Here is a 16,689-nt window from a genome sequence, read left to right on the forward strand (position 1 = left end):
AAAAACCTTGTCTTGAAAGCCACAAAAAAAAAAAAAAAAAAAAAAAAAAAAGAAAAGAAAAAAAGAAAAGAAAAAAAGAAAAGAAAAAAAGAAAAGAAAAGAAAAAGAATTTAAGGAAAATATAGTTATTTGTTATATGGCTGTATTAGTTAGCCTTCTGACACTATAACAAAATTCCTGGGGCAATTGACTTAAAATAAAAGGTTTTACTTGGGTTTTTGTTCTGGAGGTTTAAGACCAAATAACATTGTAATTTTGTCCTCTGGTAAGGGCAGCACATCAGAGTGGGAACATATAGGAGAACAACCAATTGTCTTATAATACAAAAAGCAAAGCAGAGACTGGAGTCTCACGGTATGCTTCAAGGAAATATCTCCTGTGGTCTGAAGACCTCTCATTGGCCACTAAGCTAGGACCTAAGCTTTCAAGCACAGGGAACATTATTGGCAGCCAGTGTCCAAACAATAGCATTGTCAGGAATTCTTTGGTTTATGTTTCAGCTCTTCATTTTGGATGGTACACAGAATTTGCTATTGAGATTGAGTCCTTAAATTCAAATGTACACCACCTTTAGAAGATGGGAGACATCAGTGGGATAGATTGAACTGTTAGACCTGTGTTGTGTGTCTTCTAAATTACTTCATTTTTGTTAATCTTCTTTCCTCTTAGGACCCTGTCTCTGGATCCCAACCAGAAATGCTCACATTTCCCAGCTCTCACCAGGGTCCCAGAAGACAGAAACGAGACTGGGTTATCCCCCCCATCAGCTGCCCGGAAAATGAGAAGGGCCCATTTCCTAAAAACTTGGTTCAGGTATGGAAGGACTGAGAGAAGAGAAAATGAAAGGATTCAATGTCAAGACTTTTTTTTTTTTTTTTTTTTTGCCAATTCTGTTTCTTTTCTGTTTTGTGTTCAGATCAAATCCAATAGGGACAAAGAAACCACGGTTTTCTACAGCATCACTGGCCAAGGAGCTGACAGACCCCCTGTTGGTGTGTTTATCATTGAGAGAGAATCAGGCTGGCTGAAAGTGACAGAGCCTCTGGATAGAGAAAATATTGCCAAGTACATTGTGAGTATTTCTTAGATACTTGATGATCATTGGGTAACAAGTGTCAAGTTTGGGGGGCAACCCATGTTTTATCCCTAGGCCACATACATGCCTTGGCTGTGTGAGTAACTTAACTTACCCCTTGACGTGTTGATAATGTGAAGCCAAGAGAATAATTTGGGATGGTTAGTTGCTTTGTTTCCTTATAGGAGAAAAGCAGGAAATCCTCACACCATACATGAGCATAGATAGAAGTTGTCAAAGCGGGGGTGGAGAGATGAGATGGCTCAACAGTTAAGAGCATTTGTTGCTCTTATATTTTTGGTTGTGAGCCTAGCCTTTAACAGCTGAGCCATCTCTCCAACCCAAATTTGTTGCTTTTGTAGAGAATTTTGACTTCAGTTCCCAGCACTCAGATTAGGTGGTTTACAACCATCTGAAACTCTAGCTCCAGGTGCTCTGACATCCTCTTATGCCCTCCTTGTTCTGCATGAAAGTGCATGTGAACCCCACCCACACACACACAGAGAGAGAGAGAGAGAGAGAGAGAGAGAGAGAGAGAGAGAGACAGACAGACAGACAGACAGACAGACAGACAGACAGACAGAGATAGACAGACATAAATGAAAAGATGTCAGAAGTTTCTTACCTAGTCGAAATGTATTCTGATGACAATAATGGAGAGAAAATCTACTCCCACTTCTGTCTACTTCTGCTTCTGGGACTTGGTTACAATGTGTGAGGAAGGTAATCTGTCGATGCCAAATGTAGAAAAATCTCAGGGAAACATTAGACTGGAATGGCCAGAGGAAAATTACCCCAGTTGAAGTGAGTGTCTATGTGATAAATAGGCATTGTGCCTGGTTGGTGTGTTCTCTAGCCTTGGGACTTGGTTCATCATGAGTTCATTAAGCAGCCACATATGTTGTAGAAAATTCTCACATGAAGGACTCACAGTGGAAGGAGAGGAGGCTAGATGAAGCCACTCTAGGCAGACTCCCTTGCCCAGCTCTTCTTCTGGTCAGGGGCTAAGTAACCCTCACTTGGCTCTTGCAGCTCTATTCCCATGCTGTGTCATCAAATGGGGAAGCAGTGGAGGATCCCATGGAGATTGTGATCACAGTGACTGATCAGAATGACAACAGACCAGAGTTCATCAAGCAGGTCTTTCATGGAAATGTCTTAGAGGGTGCTCGTCCAGGTAAACCAGTCACGGGGAATTTCGTACCCAGAAACACTTCAATTCTTTGGGATTACAACTTAGGGTCAGGTCACTGAAGTTCAGACATATTCTTTGAAAGCCATTGTGAGAAATGAGGTGTAGAGGACCAGATATAACATTCTACCCATAGAAACATTTGTAAGTAGAAACAATAAAAGAATAACCTTCCTAGGGCTTGGTGGTGCATGCATGTGACTCCAGCTCCAGTGGATATGACATCCTCTTCTGGCCTTTGAGAGAATCTGCATGTATACACATGCATACATGCATAACAACAACAACAATAAAATCTTTAAAAATAAGTATTAGGAGGAAAAGAGAAGGATTTGGCAGGGATATTTTAGTTAATTTATTCCCTACACTCTTCTTTCTTCCTCACACCTAAATTATAGGCTCTGAAAATTCAGTTCCCTGAACATGACTGGTTTGGTATAGTGCTCCCTTCACTAGCAATTTGATGAGAATTTTGGAAATAAAAACTGACCAAGTGTGGTGATCTCTTAGGACAGGATTGTTCTGAGCACTCAGGAGCAGATCCCAATGTAGCAACTGCATCCCATTTAAATCTCTTCTCCTTTGATACTTCCAGGGACCTCTGTGATGCAGGTCTCAGCAACTGATGCAGACGACAATGAGAACACTTACAATGCTGCTATCGCCTATACCATCATCAGCCAAGATCCTGAGCTGCCTCATAAGAACATGTTCACTGTCAATAGAGACACAGGGGTCATCAGTGTTGTTACCTCTGGGCTGGACCGAGAGGTCAGTTAGGGCTCAGGACGATGGCATTGGGAGGTGAAGGCAAATGTATGCTAAATCTCACAGACAGTGCAACCCTCTGCTGAGCCTATTGGTTAGTTAGTGTGAGTGGCTCAGCTTTGCATCTAAATACCTGCCCAGAAGCTCTGTGCCTGGAGGCAGGCAGCTTGGGCAGTGAAGCAGATGATGAAATATTCTAGTTTTCTATATATATTGGGCTGCACCAGGCTTGGGATGGCTGTTGGAGCGGGTTCTGATTCTATGTGTTTGATGTCTACAGAGTTATCCTACATATACCCTGGTGGTTCAAGCTGCTGACCTTCAAGGCGAAGGCTTAAGCACAACAGCAACAGCTGTGATCACCGTCGATGATATTAATGATAACGCCCCTGTCTTCAACCCAACCACGGTAATTCGGCAGCTTCTTAGTTCTGCGAGAGGCTTTTTATTGATCACAAACTAAGTTGTGCCTCTATGCATGGGTGAATCCCCAGGTCAGTGAATGTGAACTTCAAACTTAGAAGCCAGCATACTAGAGTAACTACCGTCTTCGAAATCTTTCTTCCATCCTTGGCCTGGGGCCCATTGACATAGGATTGTATTTTGCCAAAAGCTCCTGATGAATTCATGTCCTTAGTTCTGCATAGTCTTCCTGAGTCTCACTTATTCATCACATTTTTAAGTTTATATTCCACCCTGTGCTACATACTGGAGATGTGCCAACACAAAGCTGACAGGTTTTCTAGTCTTGTGGAACTTACAATTTATAGGATTATTATTATTATTATTATTAATATTATTATTATCATTATTATCATCATATATTATTACAGATCTTATTGCGTGATCCAACCTGGCCTACAACTCAACAATATTCCTCCTAAACATTGGGTTACAGCTGCAAGCTGCCATGCTCAGCTTTGTAATCATTATCGAAAGCAAGTAATATTGAATGCATTCAAGGAGAAGGCTTTAAGAGACAGATAAAGGAAACTCTGTCTCTGTCTCTCTCTGTCTCTCTCTGTCTCTCTCTGTCTGTCTCTCTCTCTCTCTCTCTCTCTCTCTCACACACACACACACACACACACACACACACACACACACACACACACACACTTTCAATTAGATTAAAATTTTTGGGACACAGCCTTTTATAGCCCAGCTTTGCAGGCAGGCATGTACTGCCATGTTCAGCTTTGTAGTTTTGGAAGGGAAGATCTTTTTTTTGTTGTTGTTGTTTTTTTGTTTGTTTGTTTTGGTTTTTCAAGACAGGTTTTCTCTGTGGCTTTGGAGGCTGTCTTGGAACTTGCTATGTAGATCAGGCTGGCCTCGAACTGACAGAGATCCGCCTGCCTCTGCCTCCTGAGTGCTGAGATTAAAGGCATGTGCCACCAACGCCCAACTGAGAAGATCATATTTTACTGAGTTGGTTAGAAGTTGATTTAATGGTTCTATACAGAGGCCTGAATAGCGTAGTTTCAAAAGGCAGGGTTTGGCTTTATTCCTCTTATGTAACAAAAAGCCCAGGGATAATTGCTCTTTCATCACTTATCTTTTTATTTAATTTTATTTTTATTAGTTCAAAATTGGAACAAGCTTGTTTCACATGTCAATCCCTTCTCCCTTCTCCCTCTCCCTCTCCCTCGCCTCACCCTTACCCCTCCTACCCCAACCCGACCTACCCCCCACCCCATCCACCTTTCACTCCCCAGTCAGGGTAGGACCCTCAACGGGGGGGGGGGGGGGGGTCCTGCAAAGTCCACCACATCATCCTGGGCTGGGCCTAGACCCTCCCCCATGTGTCCAGGACAAGAGTGCATCACTTCATGTGGGATGGGATGAGTCTCTTATACTGGGGAAAAATACTAATAAATAATACTAATAAATAATAGTAAAAATACTACCAGTGGCCTCCTAGTGTGCAGAGGCCTCCTCATTGACATCCATGTTCAGGGGTCTGGATCAGTCCTGTACTGGCCTCCCAGACAGCATTTGGGGTTGATGTGTTCCCCCTTGTTCAGGCCAGCTGTTTCTGTGGGTTTCTCCAACCTGGTACCGACCCCTTCGATCTTCATTCCTCCCTCTCTGCAACTAAGTTCCAGAGTTCAGTTCAGTGTGTATCTGTGGATGTCTGCCTCTGCTTCCATCAGCCACTGGATGAGGGCTCTGAGGCTAGGGCACCCGCTGCCGGACAGAGGGCAGGGTGTAGACAGGGGTGAGGTATGTCCGGACTCAGGGTGGGCCTCCTGGTCTGGGCTGGTCCACTCTTGGGGGGGGGGGAGGCTTCAGGCAGAATCGAGCAGGGGTTGATGGGAGAGGTTGGGAAACAGCAGCGCCCAGACTCACCTGAGGCTGAGGCTAGGGCACTGGCCAAAGGACAGAAGGCAGGGTGTAGAGCCATCACTTATCTTTTTTAATGGTTACTAATAGAGATTAGAGTGTAAATGGGGACTGGGGGCAAATGGCATGTGTGTCTTAAGATCATAGTCAGCAGACAATGAAGCCATCAGATGGTTCTTGTAGCCAGGGCTTTGAAAGGCTATTTTCAGGTATCTGTAGAAGAGGGTGTTCGGGGCTGCTAGTTGGTCTACTGATGGGAAATAAGGGCCTACTCCTAGGATAGATACTGTCATCCTTGGGGGCTCATGTGCTTCTCTTGACCTCACTCATCCCACCTACTTGGATTTCATTCCTTTAGCCCAAATACTGGCTCCATGCTTAATGTCGTCTTGTCACTAATGACCCAATTTTTCCTTTGCTCTGTAGTACCTGGGTCAAGTGTCTGAGAATGAGGCCAATGCCTATATCACCACACTCAAAGTAACTGACAATGATTTGCCCCATACTCCAGCGTGGGAGGCCGTGTACACCATAGTCAATGATCCTGAACAACAATTTGTTATCATCACAGACCCCACAACCAATGATGGCACTCTGAAAACAACTAAGGTTTGTATGGCACTTGGTGACTGAGGTGTTAACTGCTGGGCCTCTCATCCCATAATGTCTTCTCATGAGTGGATCAGCACTGGCAGGGGAGGGGTAGTCTGAGGATGGTACTGACCTTCTGGGGCTTGCAGAAACTCTTAGCTGTTAGCTGTCTTGTTAGAAGTGAAGTAAGTGTGGCTCTTTCAAAAAAATGTCCTAAAGCCTGAGGCTAGACAGTGATTCTCACCCTGTGGGGCGTGTCCTTCGAGGGCTAAATGACCCTTTTTACAGGGGTTACCTAAGACCATCAGAAAACAGATATTTGCATTATGACTCATAACAGTTGCAAAATTATAGTTATGAAGTAGCAATGAAAATAATTGTATGGTTGGGTATTAAAGCTCCACAGCATTAGGAAGGTTGAGAACCAGTGGGTTAGAAAGACGATGGCTCAGTCGTTAAGAGCACCTGTTACGAGGCTGGAGAGATGGCTCAGAGGTTAAGAGCACTGACTGCTATTCTTCCAGAGGTCCTGAGTTCAATTCCCAGCAACCACATGGTGGCTCACAACCATCCATTATGAGATCTGGTGCCCTCTTCTGGTGTGCAGATATACACGGAAGCAGAATGTTGTATACATAATAAATAAATAAGATCTTTTTTTTAAAAAAAGATTTATTTATTTCTTATGATTTATTATGTGTACAGTGTTCTGTCTGCATGTTGCCTCTAGTCCAGGAGAGGGCACCAGATCTCATTACAGATGGTTGTGAGCCACCATGTGGTTGCTGGAAATTGAATTCAGGACCTCTGGAAGAACAAGAAGTGAGTGCTATTAACTACTGAGCCATCTCTCCATCCCAATAAATAAAATCTTTAAAAAAAAAAAAAAAGAGCACCTGTTGCTTTGCAGAGGATCTAGATTTGGTACCCAGCACTTACAACTGCCTACAAGTCTTTGGAAAATGTCTAAACTAAAAGTGGGGATGACTTAGTGGTTGAATTTAGCAAAAGTTAACAGATACCTAGAGTATCTTAGAGCTTTAATGTCCTCTTCAGCAAGTGAGCAACCATGTTTTCGAACTACTGTCAATAAAAGTGGTAGCTGAAATTAAACTTTTGTTTTTGTTTTTGGAGACAGCTTTTCATTGTGTAGCTCTGGCTGTCCTGGAACTCACTCTGTAGATCAGGCCTGCCTTAAACTCACACATCCACCTGCCTCTGCCTCCTGAGTGCTGAGATTAAAAAAATTTTTTTTTCTACTAGCCATTTTTTAAGCATATTTGTTTGTTCAATGACAATGATGGTTGAACTCAGGGCCTTGAGCATACTGGGCAAGTTCTTTATCACTGAGTCACACACCCCACCCCTGGTATTTTAGTTTTGACTTGTTTTTCTTTCCCTCCTGTTCTTTAGGGCTTGGATTTTGAGGCCAAGCAGCAGTACATTCTGCATGTGACAGTGGGGAATGTGGTCTCTTTTGAGGGCTCTCCTGTCCCTTCCACAGCCACTGTCACTGTAGATGTGCTCGATGTGAACGAAGCCCCCATCTTTGTGCCTGCCGAGAAGAGAGTGCAAGTGCCTGAAGACTTTGGTGTGGGTCAGGAAATCGCATCTTATACTGCCCGAGAGCCAGACATATTCATGGAGCAGAAGATCACGTAAGTAGGACCAATGACCAGTATTGAGTGGGTATTGGTATGTATTCACACTTTGTTTTTTATTTTATTTATTTATTTCATTTTGTTTTACAAGACAGAGTTTCACTGTGTAGTCCTAGCTGTTCTGGCACTCACTGTGTAGACCAGGCTGCTCTCAAACTCACGGAGATCCTCCTGCCTCTGCCTCCCCAGTGCTGGGATTAAAGGTGTGCGCCAGCATTGCCCTGCTACTTTGTTGTTTGTACATATAATATAAGTAAATATAAGTGTAGTCATTTGTTTATGTAGTGATACATTCTGAGAAATATACCCATGACAAGTTTGATCATTTTGGGAACATTGTATAATTTGTCAAACTAATTAAGATGGCTTCAGTTTCACTGAAGAATTACCTTTATGTGCATAGCCAATGGGTGTCAGTTCTTTCCTTCTGCCACATAGGTCCCTGGTATCAAGCTCAAATTGTCAAAGCTTGGTAACAATCCTTTATCCCCTGAAACACCCTACCCCCCATCAATTTTTTTTTTTTTTTTTTTTTTTAACCAAAGGATTGTAGTTCAGTTCTCAGCATCCGCATGGAGGCTCACAAACATTTGTAACGCTAGTTCATGGAGATCTGTCATCTCTTTTGACCTCTTTTCCATGCGGTGCACATACAGGCACGCTCATATATACATAAGAAAATATGTGTATGGGTGTGTCACAAGTGAAGAGAACCCATGACTTCAGTTCCATCATGTTTGCTGCCCCTACTCTAAGTCAGAGCTTGTGTCCTCAGGTATCGGATTTGGAGGGACACTGCCAATTGGCTGGAGATTAACCCAGAGACTGGTGCCATTTCCACCCGGGCTGAGATGGACAGAGAAGACACGGAGCACGTGAAGAACAGCACATATACAGCTCTCATCATTGCCACAGACGATGGTACGGACACCATGTGGCCCAATCCACATCACTGGGCTCCATCACTCTGCAGCCTTCTTGCCTCAACTTCCTTCCTTCCTTCCTTCCTTCCTTCCTTCCTTCCTTCCTTCCTTCCTTCCTTCCTTCCTTCCTTCCTGCTCCCTCCCAAGTGATGGGATTAAAGGTGTGCACCACCACAGCCCCTGACAGTTTTGAATTCACATATAGCCCAGAAGTCCTCAAATTTGAGGTGACCCTCCCCTACCTGTAAGTTCTAAGATTCCAAGCAAGTGCTGGGTGTGTGTTTGTGTGGGGGTGTCATACACATTTAATTCCAGCAAATCTCTGAGTTCCAGGACAGCCTGGTCTACAGAGTGAGTTCCAGGATGGCCAAGGCTACACAGATAAACCCTGTCTTAAAAAAAAAAAAAATCCAAGCAATCACCACCACCACACTAAGCTTTTTTTTTTTTTAAATGATCAGCTGTATCAAGACTACACAGTAAGACCTTGTCTCAAAACAAACAAAAAAACAAAAACAATAAGCCCCAAAACTTAAATAGATGAATATATTATATCAGGAAAAAGAAAGCTGCCTTTGGTATGAGGAATAACCCAATGATTGTGCATAAAATACACAATGAGCTTGCCAGAAAGGGGGGGGTAAGTGGTAGGACAGAGGCTGTGTGGGCAGTGTGGAACCTGCTGAGGGATCACAGATAAGCTAATACAAAATTTGGACTGCTGGCGATAATACCCCTGATCTGTGATGGCCTTTCTGTTTTCTCCTAGGTTCACCAATTGCCACTGGCACGGGGACCCTTCTCTTGGTTCTATTTGACATCAATGACAACGCTCCCATCCCAGAACCTCGAAGCATGCAATTCTGCCAGAGGAACCCACAGCCTCATGTCATCAATATCCTTGATCCAGACCTTCCTCCCAATACGTCCCCCTTCACTGCTGAACTAACACATGGGGCCAGTGTCAACTGGACCATCAAGTACAACGACCCAGGTGTGGAGTCCAGCTCCATTTCTAGAGCAGCCCTGCCTGCCTCGCTTCTGCCTTCTCACTTCAGGAAGCTCCCTCTCTTCTCCTTCCCCCTGATATGTGATGCCAGTTCCTTCTACATTTCCTGCATGCTCCTTTTCCTCTGAGACATACTCCACAGTAATACAAACCCAAAGCAATTCCTTCCCCAGCACTGTATGTCTTTGGTTCCCTAAACATTTGGATTTTACTGAGCTTTTTGTTCTGTGACCTCCCCTGGTCTCATCATTTCTTTGTTTTCCTTTCCAGCTCAAGAATCTCTCATTTTGAAGCCAAAAAAGGCCTTAGAGTTGGGCGATTACAAAATCAATCTCAAGCTCATGGATAACCAGAAAAAAGACCAGGTGACCACGCTGGACATCATTGTGTGTGACTGTGAAGGGGCTGTCAACAACTGCATGAGGTCGGGGTATGTGGAAGCAGGATTGCAAGTTCCTGCCATCCTGGGGATTCTTGGAGGGATCCTGGCTTTGCTGAGTAAGTAAGCTGGCAAGTGCCTCAGCCTGGAACCTCTAAGACCGGGAAGGGTTGTTTCCTAGGAAGAGTTCCTGTTAGGGTACAGATTAAACTGGTAATGAGGTGAAATAAGACCCAGGATCATTATGCTCTGTTTCTTTTGTGCTTCCCAAGATTGAGCACATGCAAATCACCTGTGCCCCTCAGTAAAGTGTGAAATCAGACCCAGGGTGCCCAGTGAAGATTCTAAGAGGCTGCAATTTCAATCAGTTTCCAAGTGATGCTGAGGTTGCAGGGCCACATGTGTGGCAACAATGCCCTGACACAGTCACTGTTCTCATCTGCACAGTCAAGGCTAACAGCTACCATCACCCTCTCCCCAGTTTCATCTTGGAGGGCAGATGAGAAAGTTGAGGCTACCTAAATGCAAGTTGTAGACGGTGCTACCACTCACATCCCATTGGCTCAAGTGCAGCCACACCAAATTGCTAGGCAGCTTAGAAGCTCCTGCTTTTCACTAGGAGCCCACTGAACGCTTGGGAAACGATGGAGATCATGAATAGGATGAGCAATGAGCATCCATGACTGAAAAGATGGAGAATGGAGATGCTAGAGGAAGCTACGCATTTCGGTCCATAGTTCAATTGATTTTGATCTGTTTTTACCTGTAGATTGTCCTGGGATTGGTGCCAATGCCCTGAAAGTTCCTATGATCAATGTTTTTTGTTGCTGTTGTTTCTCCTGAAGATGTACTCGAACCCCCCCCACCCCCACCCTACCCCCCCCCCACCCACCTCAGTAGATATATTTATTAGAATTGGCTAAAGTTGGGAAGATTCTCGTATGAGGCATTTAAAGAAGGAGCCAGATGTCCAACCTGTTTTCTGTGTTGTGTTTTGAGAAGGGGTTTCATTTGTAGTTCAGGTTGGCCTGGAACTTACTATGTAGCCCAGGGTAAACTCAAGGTAACTACCCATCTGCCACTTGCCTAGAGTTGCAAGGCTGTGGTGCCCATGAGAGTTTTGCTTCCTTTGGTCTTCCTTGCTATGGCTCATCACTCTTCCCACCTTCCTCATCTGTCTCTAGTTCTGATTCTGCTGCTCCTACTGTTTTTGCGGAGGAGAACGGTGGTCAAAGAGCCCCTGCTGCCCCCAGACGATGACACCCGGGACAATGTATATTACTATGATGAAGAAGGAGGTGGAGAAGAGGACCAGGTGGGTTTTAAAAGATGCAAAACTTTAAGTCTAATTGTGGGGGGAAGGGTACCAGATACTGCTGTTTCAGAGAGTCATCCCCATAATACTGCTATGGAGCACAGAACCCTATAATCTCAGTGGTACACAAGAAGTCAGGTGTCTTCCCTCAGACACTCTTGTGTTCTCTGAAGTGTATGTTGCTTACATTGAAGCTTACAAAATCTGTAAATCAGTGAAAATTCAACTAATCCAAGCAGAGTTTTGCTGAAAGACCCTAAGCCACCCTTGTGTCCAGTCTGCTGCACAGGAGCCTAATCTGGGTTCCAGTAGGCATGCATCACTTGCTATCTTGTTACCTGAAGCCCCTCACCTGACAGAGTCTATTGTTAACAGGCCAGATACTACTTGCATCAGCTATGGTGGGGGAGGACTGAGTAAAATTTGCCAAGTAATAACCCCATAGTCATGTCCTGTAAAATGAGTAAGACATAACAGTTTGCACTCATAGAATCCCCTAGTGCTCTCTCTCTTTTTTTTTTTTTTTTTCAGTGTCAGTTAGGAGACGCTTAATTTGGAAACTGCCATTTCATATGCTTTTGGGCACACATTGGCCAATACCACACAGTAGGTAGTTTTAGCTTTGTCCAATGGCACAGTCTGTGATTCCATGAAGCAGACAAGCCCCGCCTATGCACCTACTGCTTTTTCACTTGTCAGCATGTTTCTGCTCTTCTCTCTAGGATTATGATTTGAGCCAGTTGCACAGGGGCCTGGATGCTCGACCTGAAGTGACTCGAAATGATGTTGCTCCCACTCTCCTGAGTGTGCCCCAGTATCGTCCCCGCCCAGCTAATCCTGATGAAATTGGGAACTTCATCGATGAAGTAAGTAGGCATCTCTTAACTTGGGAACTAAGGAGAAAAACATTCCAATGAGGAGAACCTTCGAATTCTTGCCTTATGGTGTCTATTTGTCCAGATCCTTGAGACAAAACCAAGATCTACTTGCAAAGCTTGAGTAGACTTAGTTTGATTTCATGAATGAGTCCCCTACATTCATTACAGCTGCTTGGGATAACATCTTGGGGAGCCTGGGGCAATAGCATCTTTTGAGCAAGACTGAGGACCAGAGTTTGGATCTGAAGCACCAACATAAATGCTGCGTGGGCATGGCAGCCTCCTTTTATTCTAGTGTCCAGGTTAGATCATCCAGAATCAGCAAGCTGTAGGTTCAGTTGTCTCAGGGAATACAGTGAAGATGATGTTGATGTCCCTACAAAGATCTTGCTTGGGCCTTCACGTGCACATGTGCACACACATGTAAACACAATCACAGGACGTGCACAAATGTATCCCAGTTTACCTAAGGCCCATAAAAATAGCATCCATCATGTAACATATCCATATGTTATTGTACATGTAGGAAGTATGTTCAGCTCTAACCAAAAAGCTTAAGCAGACAGTAGGAGATGCACTTTGTGCCTATGGAAGGCTGGGCTCAGCAGTCTTCTCTGTTGGATATAGAGCCTTTCTGCTCCATTATCTTGGCATCTTAGTTACTTTTCTATTGCTGTGCTGAGACACCATGACCAAGGCAACTTACAGAAGAAAGAGTCTAATGTAGAGCTCCAGAGGGTTAGAGTCCATGACTATCATGGCAGGGGACATGGCAGCAGGCATGCTTGGCTGGAGCAGTAGCTGAGGGCTCATATTTTGATCCACAAGCTGGAGGCAGAAAGAGAGACAGAGACAAAGTGAGCTAATTGGAAATGCCTGGACTTTTAAAACCCCAAATCCTGTTCTTGGTGACACACTTCCTCCAACAAGGCCATACCTCCTACTCCTTCCAAACAGTTCTACCTGAGGACCAAGTATTCAAAGATGATATAACCCTAGCTGGCTTTGGACTCCCTATGTATACCAGGCTGGCTTTGAACTATGTAGCAGAGTGTCTTGGTTAGGGTTTCTATTGCTATAAAGAGATTAGAGATTTTTTTGGAGACAAGGTTTCTCTGTGTAACCCGGGTTGTCCCGAAACTTTCTTTGTAGATCAGGCTGGCTCTGACCTCACAGAGATCCTCCTCTGCTTCTTGAGTGCTGGGGATTAAAGGCGTGCTCCACCATGCCCAGCGCAAGGCAACTCTTAAAAGGGAAAACATTTAATTGGGGCTAGTTTTGAGTTCAGAGATTTAGGTAATCATGGCAGGTGTCACACAGGCAGACATGGTCCTGGAGAAGGAGCTGAGAGTTCTACATCTTGATCCTAAGGTAGCAGAAATAGTCTGTGTCCCACGTTGGGCATAGCTTGAGCATAGGAGACCTTAAAGCCTGTCCTACACAGTGACACACTTCCTCCAACAAGGTCACACCTACTCCAACAAAGCCACACCTGCTAATAGTGCCACTCCCTATGGGCCTATGGGGGCAATTTTCATTCAAACCACCACACAGAGGATGACTTTAAATTCCTGATCCTTCAATTTGCCTTTCAGGGTTAACATTTAGCAATGATAGTTTGGCGTCCATCCTTGAGGACCTTCTGGGCTGAACTGTTATCTCTATGGGCTAGTCTGATCACTCATTGTTTTTAGCCTCTGTCTATACTCATTGGTGATAGGAGGTCCTTACTCTCATTTCTGGGGACCCCCATCCTGACATGCAGCTAGCTGTCCATCTCTCCCTGCTGACGTCGTATAGCTTAACAACCCTGTTTAGGGAAAGCATCCTGTGGCTTGTTCTTCTGTGTTGAAGTGTATGCCTAACTGCTCACTGGTTGCCTTTTCATGTTTTGGGTGTTGCTTACCTCAGACACACAATAATAAATATGGTGCTCTTCCCTTTAGAATCTGAAGGCAGCCGACAGCGACCCCACAGCACCTCCTTACGACTCTCTGTTGGTGTTTGACTATGAGGGGAGCGGTTCCGAAGCTGCTAGCCTGAGCTCACTTAACTCCTCTGAGTCGGATCAGGACCAGGACTACGACTATCTGAACGAGTGGGGCAACCGCTTTAAGAAGCTGGCTGATATGTATGGTGGCGGCGAGGATGACTAGGGGACTAGAGAGGAGTCCCTGGGAGATGCAGAATAATGTTGCCTTTCAGATTCTTCCTTGAGTTTCTAAGAGAGAGACTTACCCAAGATGCAGTTTGCATCCCATTCTACCAGTCTACTGTGTGTTAGGTTGTCACCTATTCTCAAAATCGGTTTTTTATTTTTACAGTGCTAGGATTTAAACTCTTCCACTGAGTTATATAGGCTTAACCTCTCCTTCTTTATTTTTAATTTTTTAAAATTTTAATTCCCCCCCCCCCCCCCCGTGGATGAGGCTGAATCTGGGACTTTACAGTGTGAGATAAGCACTCTTGTTACTGAGCTGTAGCCCCAGTTCAAATCTTTTATTTCAAAATGGCAGTTTCAGTCTCAGAAGGCTCAGCTAGCACTGGAAGTTTTCCTTTATGTTCAAGAGGCAGGGGAGGGTGTCTGCCCTACTTCTGTGTCACTGTGTATAGGAAATGGTTTGTTTTTGTTTTTGAGCTAGGGATCTAGTCAAGTGTCGTGTCCCCAAGCCCTTCACCCCACACTAAGACTTTTAAATTGTGTACTTTCCCACAATTTCTACATTTGTGTTCTGTATTCTAATACGCACTTATGCTCCTGAATTCTGTTGCCCTGCCCAGGTGCTTTTCTATGATGCAGAAATGACTGGGTCCTTTTCTGGTAACAGACAGGTGTCTTGGTGTGGGTGCAACTGAACTGGATATTGTGTGTTTCAAAGACCTTTCACGGGTTTCCTTCCTTACCTCTGGAGCACTCACTTGAAATGGGCATTCCTTATCTGGAGTCAGTTTCTCAGGCGAAAGCTGTAGTGGGAAAAGTCTCCTTGGTTCTCTATGGGGAGCTGTGACCAGAACACGTAGGAAGGTTTTTAGGCACTACTTGGTTTCTTATGTTTCCTTCACATCAACATAAAAGAGCCATGTATGCTGAGACTTAGACTAGTGCCCAGAGTGCTAAAGCCAAAGACAGAGGAGAGGAAATTTGAGAGACTGGCTTGGGGGTGGCAACTATGTCACTGAGCCTGGCCAGATAGCACACTGATGGTGAGAGTGCACAGGTGGCTTGGCCTCTTTCCCAGAAAATTTCTGGAAGAATAGAGGGATCTCACCATGTTTTTCCTGACTGGAACCCTTGTCCATGCATCCCCAAAGCCCAGGAGACATGACCTTCCAATACCTGCTTTTGATAGTAGCTACAGAAAATGCTGGCTGAATTGGATCAAGGTTATTGAGTTCTAAGTATGCATAGAAAACTGAGAATGTGCTGGGCAGTGATGGCGCACACTTTTAATCCCAGCACTTGGGAGGCAGAGGCAGGCGGATTTCTGTGAGCTCCAGACAAGCCTGGTCTATAAGAGCTAGTTCCAGGACAGCCAAGGCTACACAGAGAAACCCTGTCTTGAAAAACCAAAAAAAGAAAAAAAGAAAATGAGAATGTTAGAAATTGTGCATTTTCTCATAGAAGCTGCAAGAAAACACTGTTCTAATGGGAGGAAGGGGGTGAGGGTCTTGACTCAATCTTTTCTTAATTCAAAATGCAAATCTCAGTTTCTTGATAACCACTGGAGAGAGTTCCTTGAAAGTGCTTTACTCTCAACTATTTTTGGACAAAAACAATGCCTGCAGTCAACTGTGAGAACTGTTGATTTCTCTGTAGTTTAAATGTCTAATGTAGTCAGTATAGAGTGTCACTTGTATGTAGTTTGAGTGTATATGTGTGTGGGTGCTGATAATTTTGTATTTTGTGGGGAGTGGAAAGATAAGCAATTGAAACTGTTTTTATAAATTTTATTAAAGAGTTTTGTTAAACTGTTGTGATGCTTGTTTGATTTCCCTGCCAGAATTCCAAGTGAGAGGGAAAGACAAAGGTGGTGATCTCAGAATTCCAGCACTGGGGAGGCAGAGGCAGGCGGATCTCTGTGAATTTGAGGCCATCCTGGTCTACAAAGTGAGCTACACAAAGAGAAAACCTGTCTCTAAAAACCAAAAAATAAAAATAAAAAGCAAACAAACACGGAGAGGGGGGCTTCCTGCTGAAATAACTTCTCCATGCTTTCAGTATTTCTGCTTGGGGAGCAAACACATTCACAGGGTTACTGCTCAGAACCCCCATCCACGTGGCTTGTGGTGAGAACAGAAAGTTCTAAGATCAGTGGAACAGAAGCAAACCTGCAGTTTCAGTGCTGTCAGTGAATATTTCTGATAGTGGGGGCATGATATACACGGAGGCATGATACTAGATTGAACCTAGGACCTTGCACACACAGGATGAGGGCTCAACTCTTCAGATGTGCCCCCAGCTTCTCTGTACTTTTTGCTCTTTTATAAATTTTTTATATAGTGCTTAGTTTTTTGGTTATGAGCCTAGCCTTTAATGGCTGAGCTATCCTTCCAGTCC

The 16,689-nt window shown here is 44.3% G+C and overlaps 1 protein-coding gene across 1 annotated transcript in view; it reads left to right on the forward strand.

Annotated features, from left to right (window-relative positions):
* Positions 1-14,489, forward strand: part of Cdh1 (cadherin 1) — a 69,104-nt gene extending 54,615 nt beyond the window's left edge. Inside the window, exons 4-16 of the mRNA XM_027405926.2 lie at positions 670-813; positions 917-1,072; positions 2,108-2,252; positions 2,863-3,038; positions 3,316-3,444; positions 5,802-5,984; positions 7,380-7,624; positions 8,403-8,548; positions 9,320-9,544; positions 9,830-10,057; positions 11,123-11,253; positions 11,976-12,119; positions 14,078-14,489. Of these exons, the coding sequence (XP_027261727.1) occupies positions 670-813; positions 917-1,072; positions 2,108-2,252; positions 2,863-3,038; positions 3,316-3,444; positions 5,802-5,984; positions 7,380-7,624; positions 8,403-8,548; positions 9,320-9,544; positions 9,830-10,057; positions 11,123-11,253; positions 11,976-12,119; positions 14,078-14,287 (2,262 nt within the window). The 3' untranslated portion in view covers positions 14,288-14,489. The remainder of the gene's footprint in view (positions 1-669; positions 814-916; positions 1,073-2,107; positions 2,253-2,862; positions 3,039-3,315; positions 3,445-5,801; positions 5,985-7,379; positions 7,625-8,402; positions 8,549-9,319; positions 9,545-9,829; positions 10,058-11,122; positions 11,254-11,975; positions 12,120-14,077) is intronic.
* The last annotated feature ends 2,200 nt before the right edge of the window (positions 14,490-16,689 follow it).

The sequence above is a fragment of the Cricetulus griseus genome, chromosome 3 (genome assembly GCF_003668045.3).
Source record: "Cricetulus griseus strain 17A/GY chromosome 3, alternate assembly CriGri-PICRH-1.0, whole genome shotgun sequence".
In the NCBI taxonomy this organism is placed as follows: domain Eukaryota; kingdom Metazoa; phylum Chordata; class Mammalia; order Rodentia; family Cricetidae; genus Cricetulus; species Cricetulus griseus.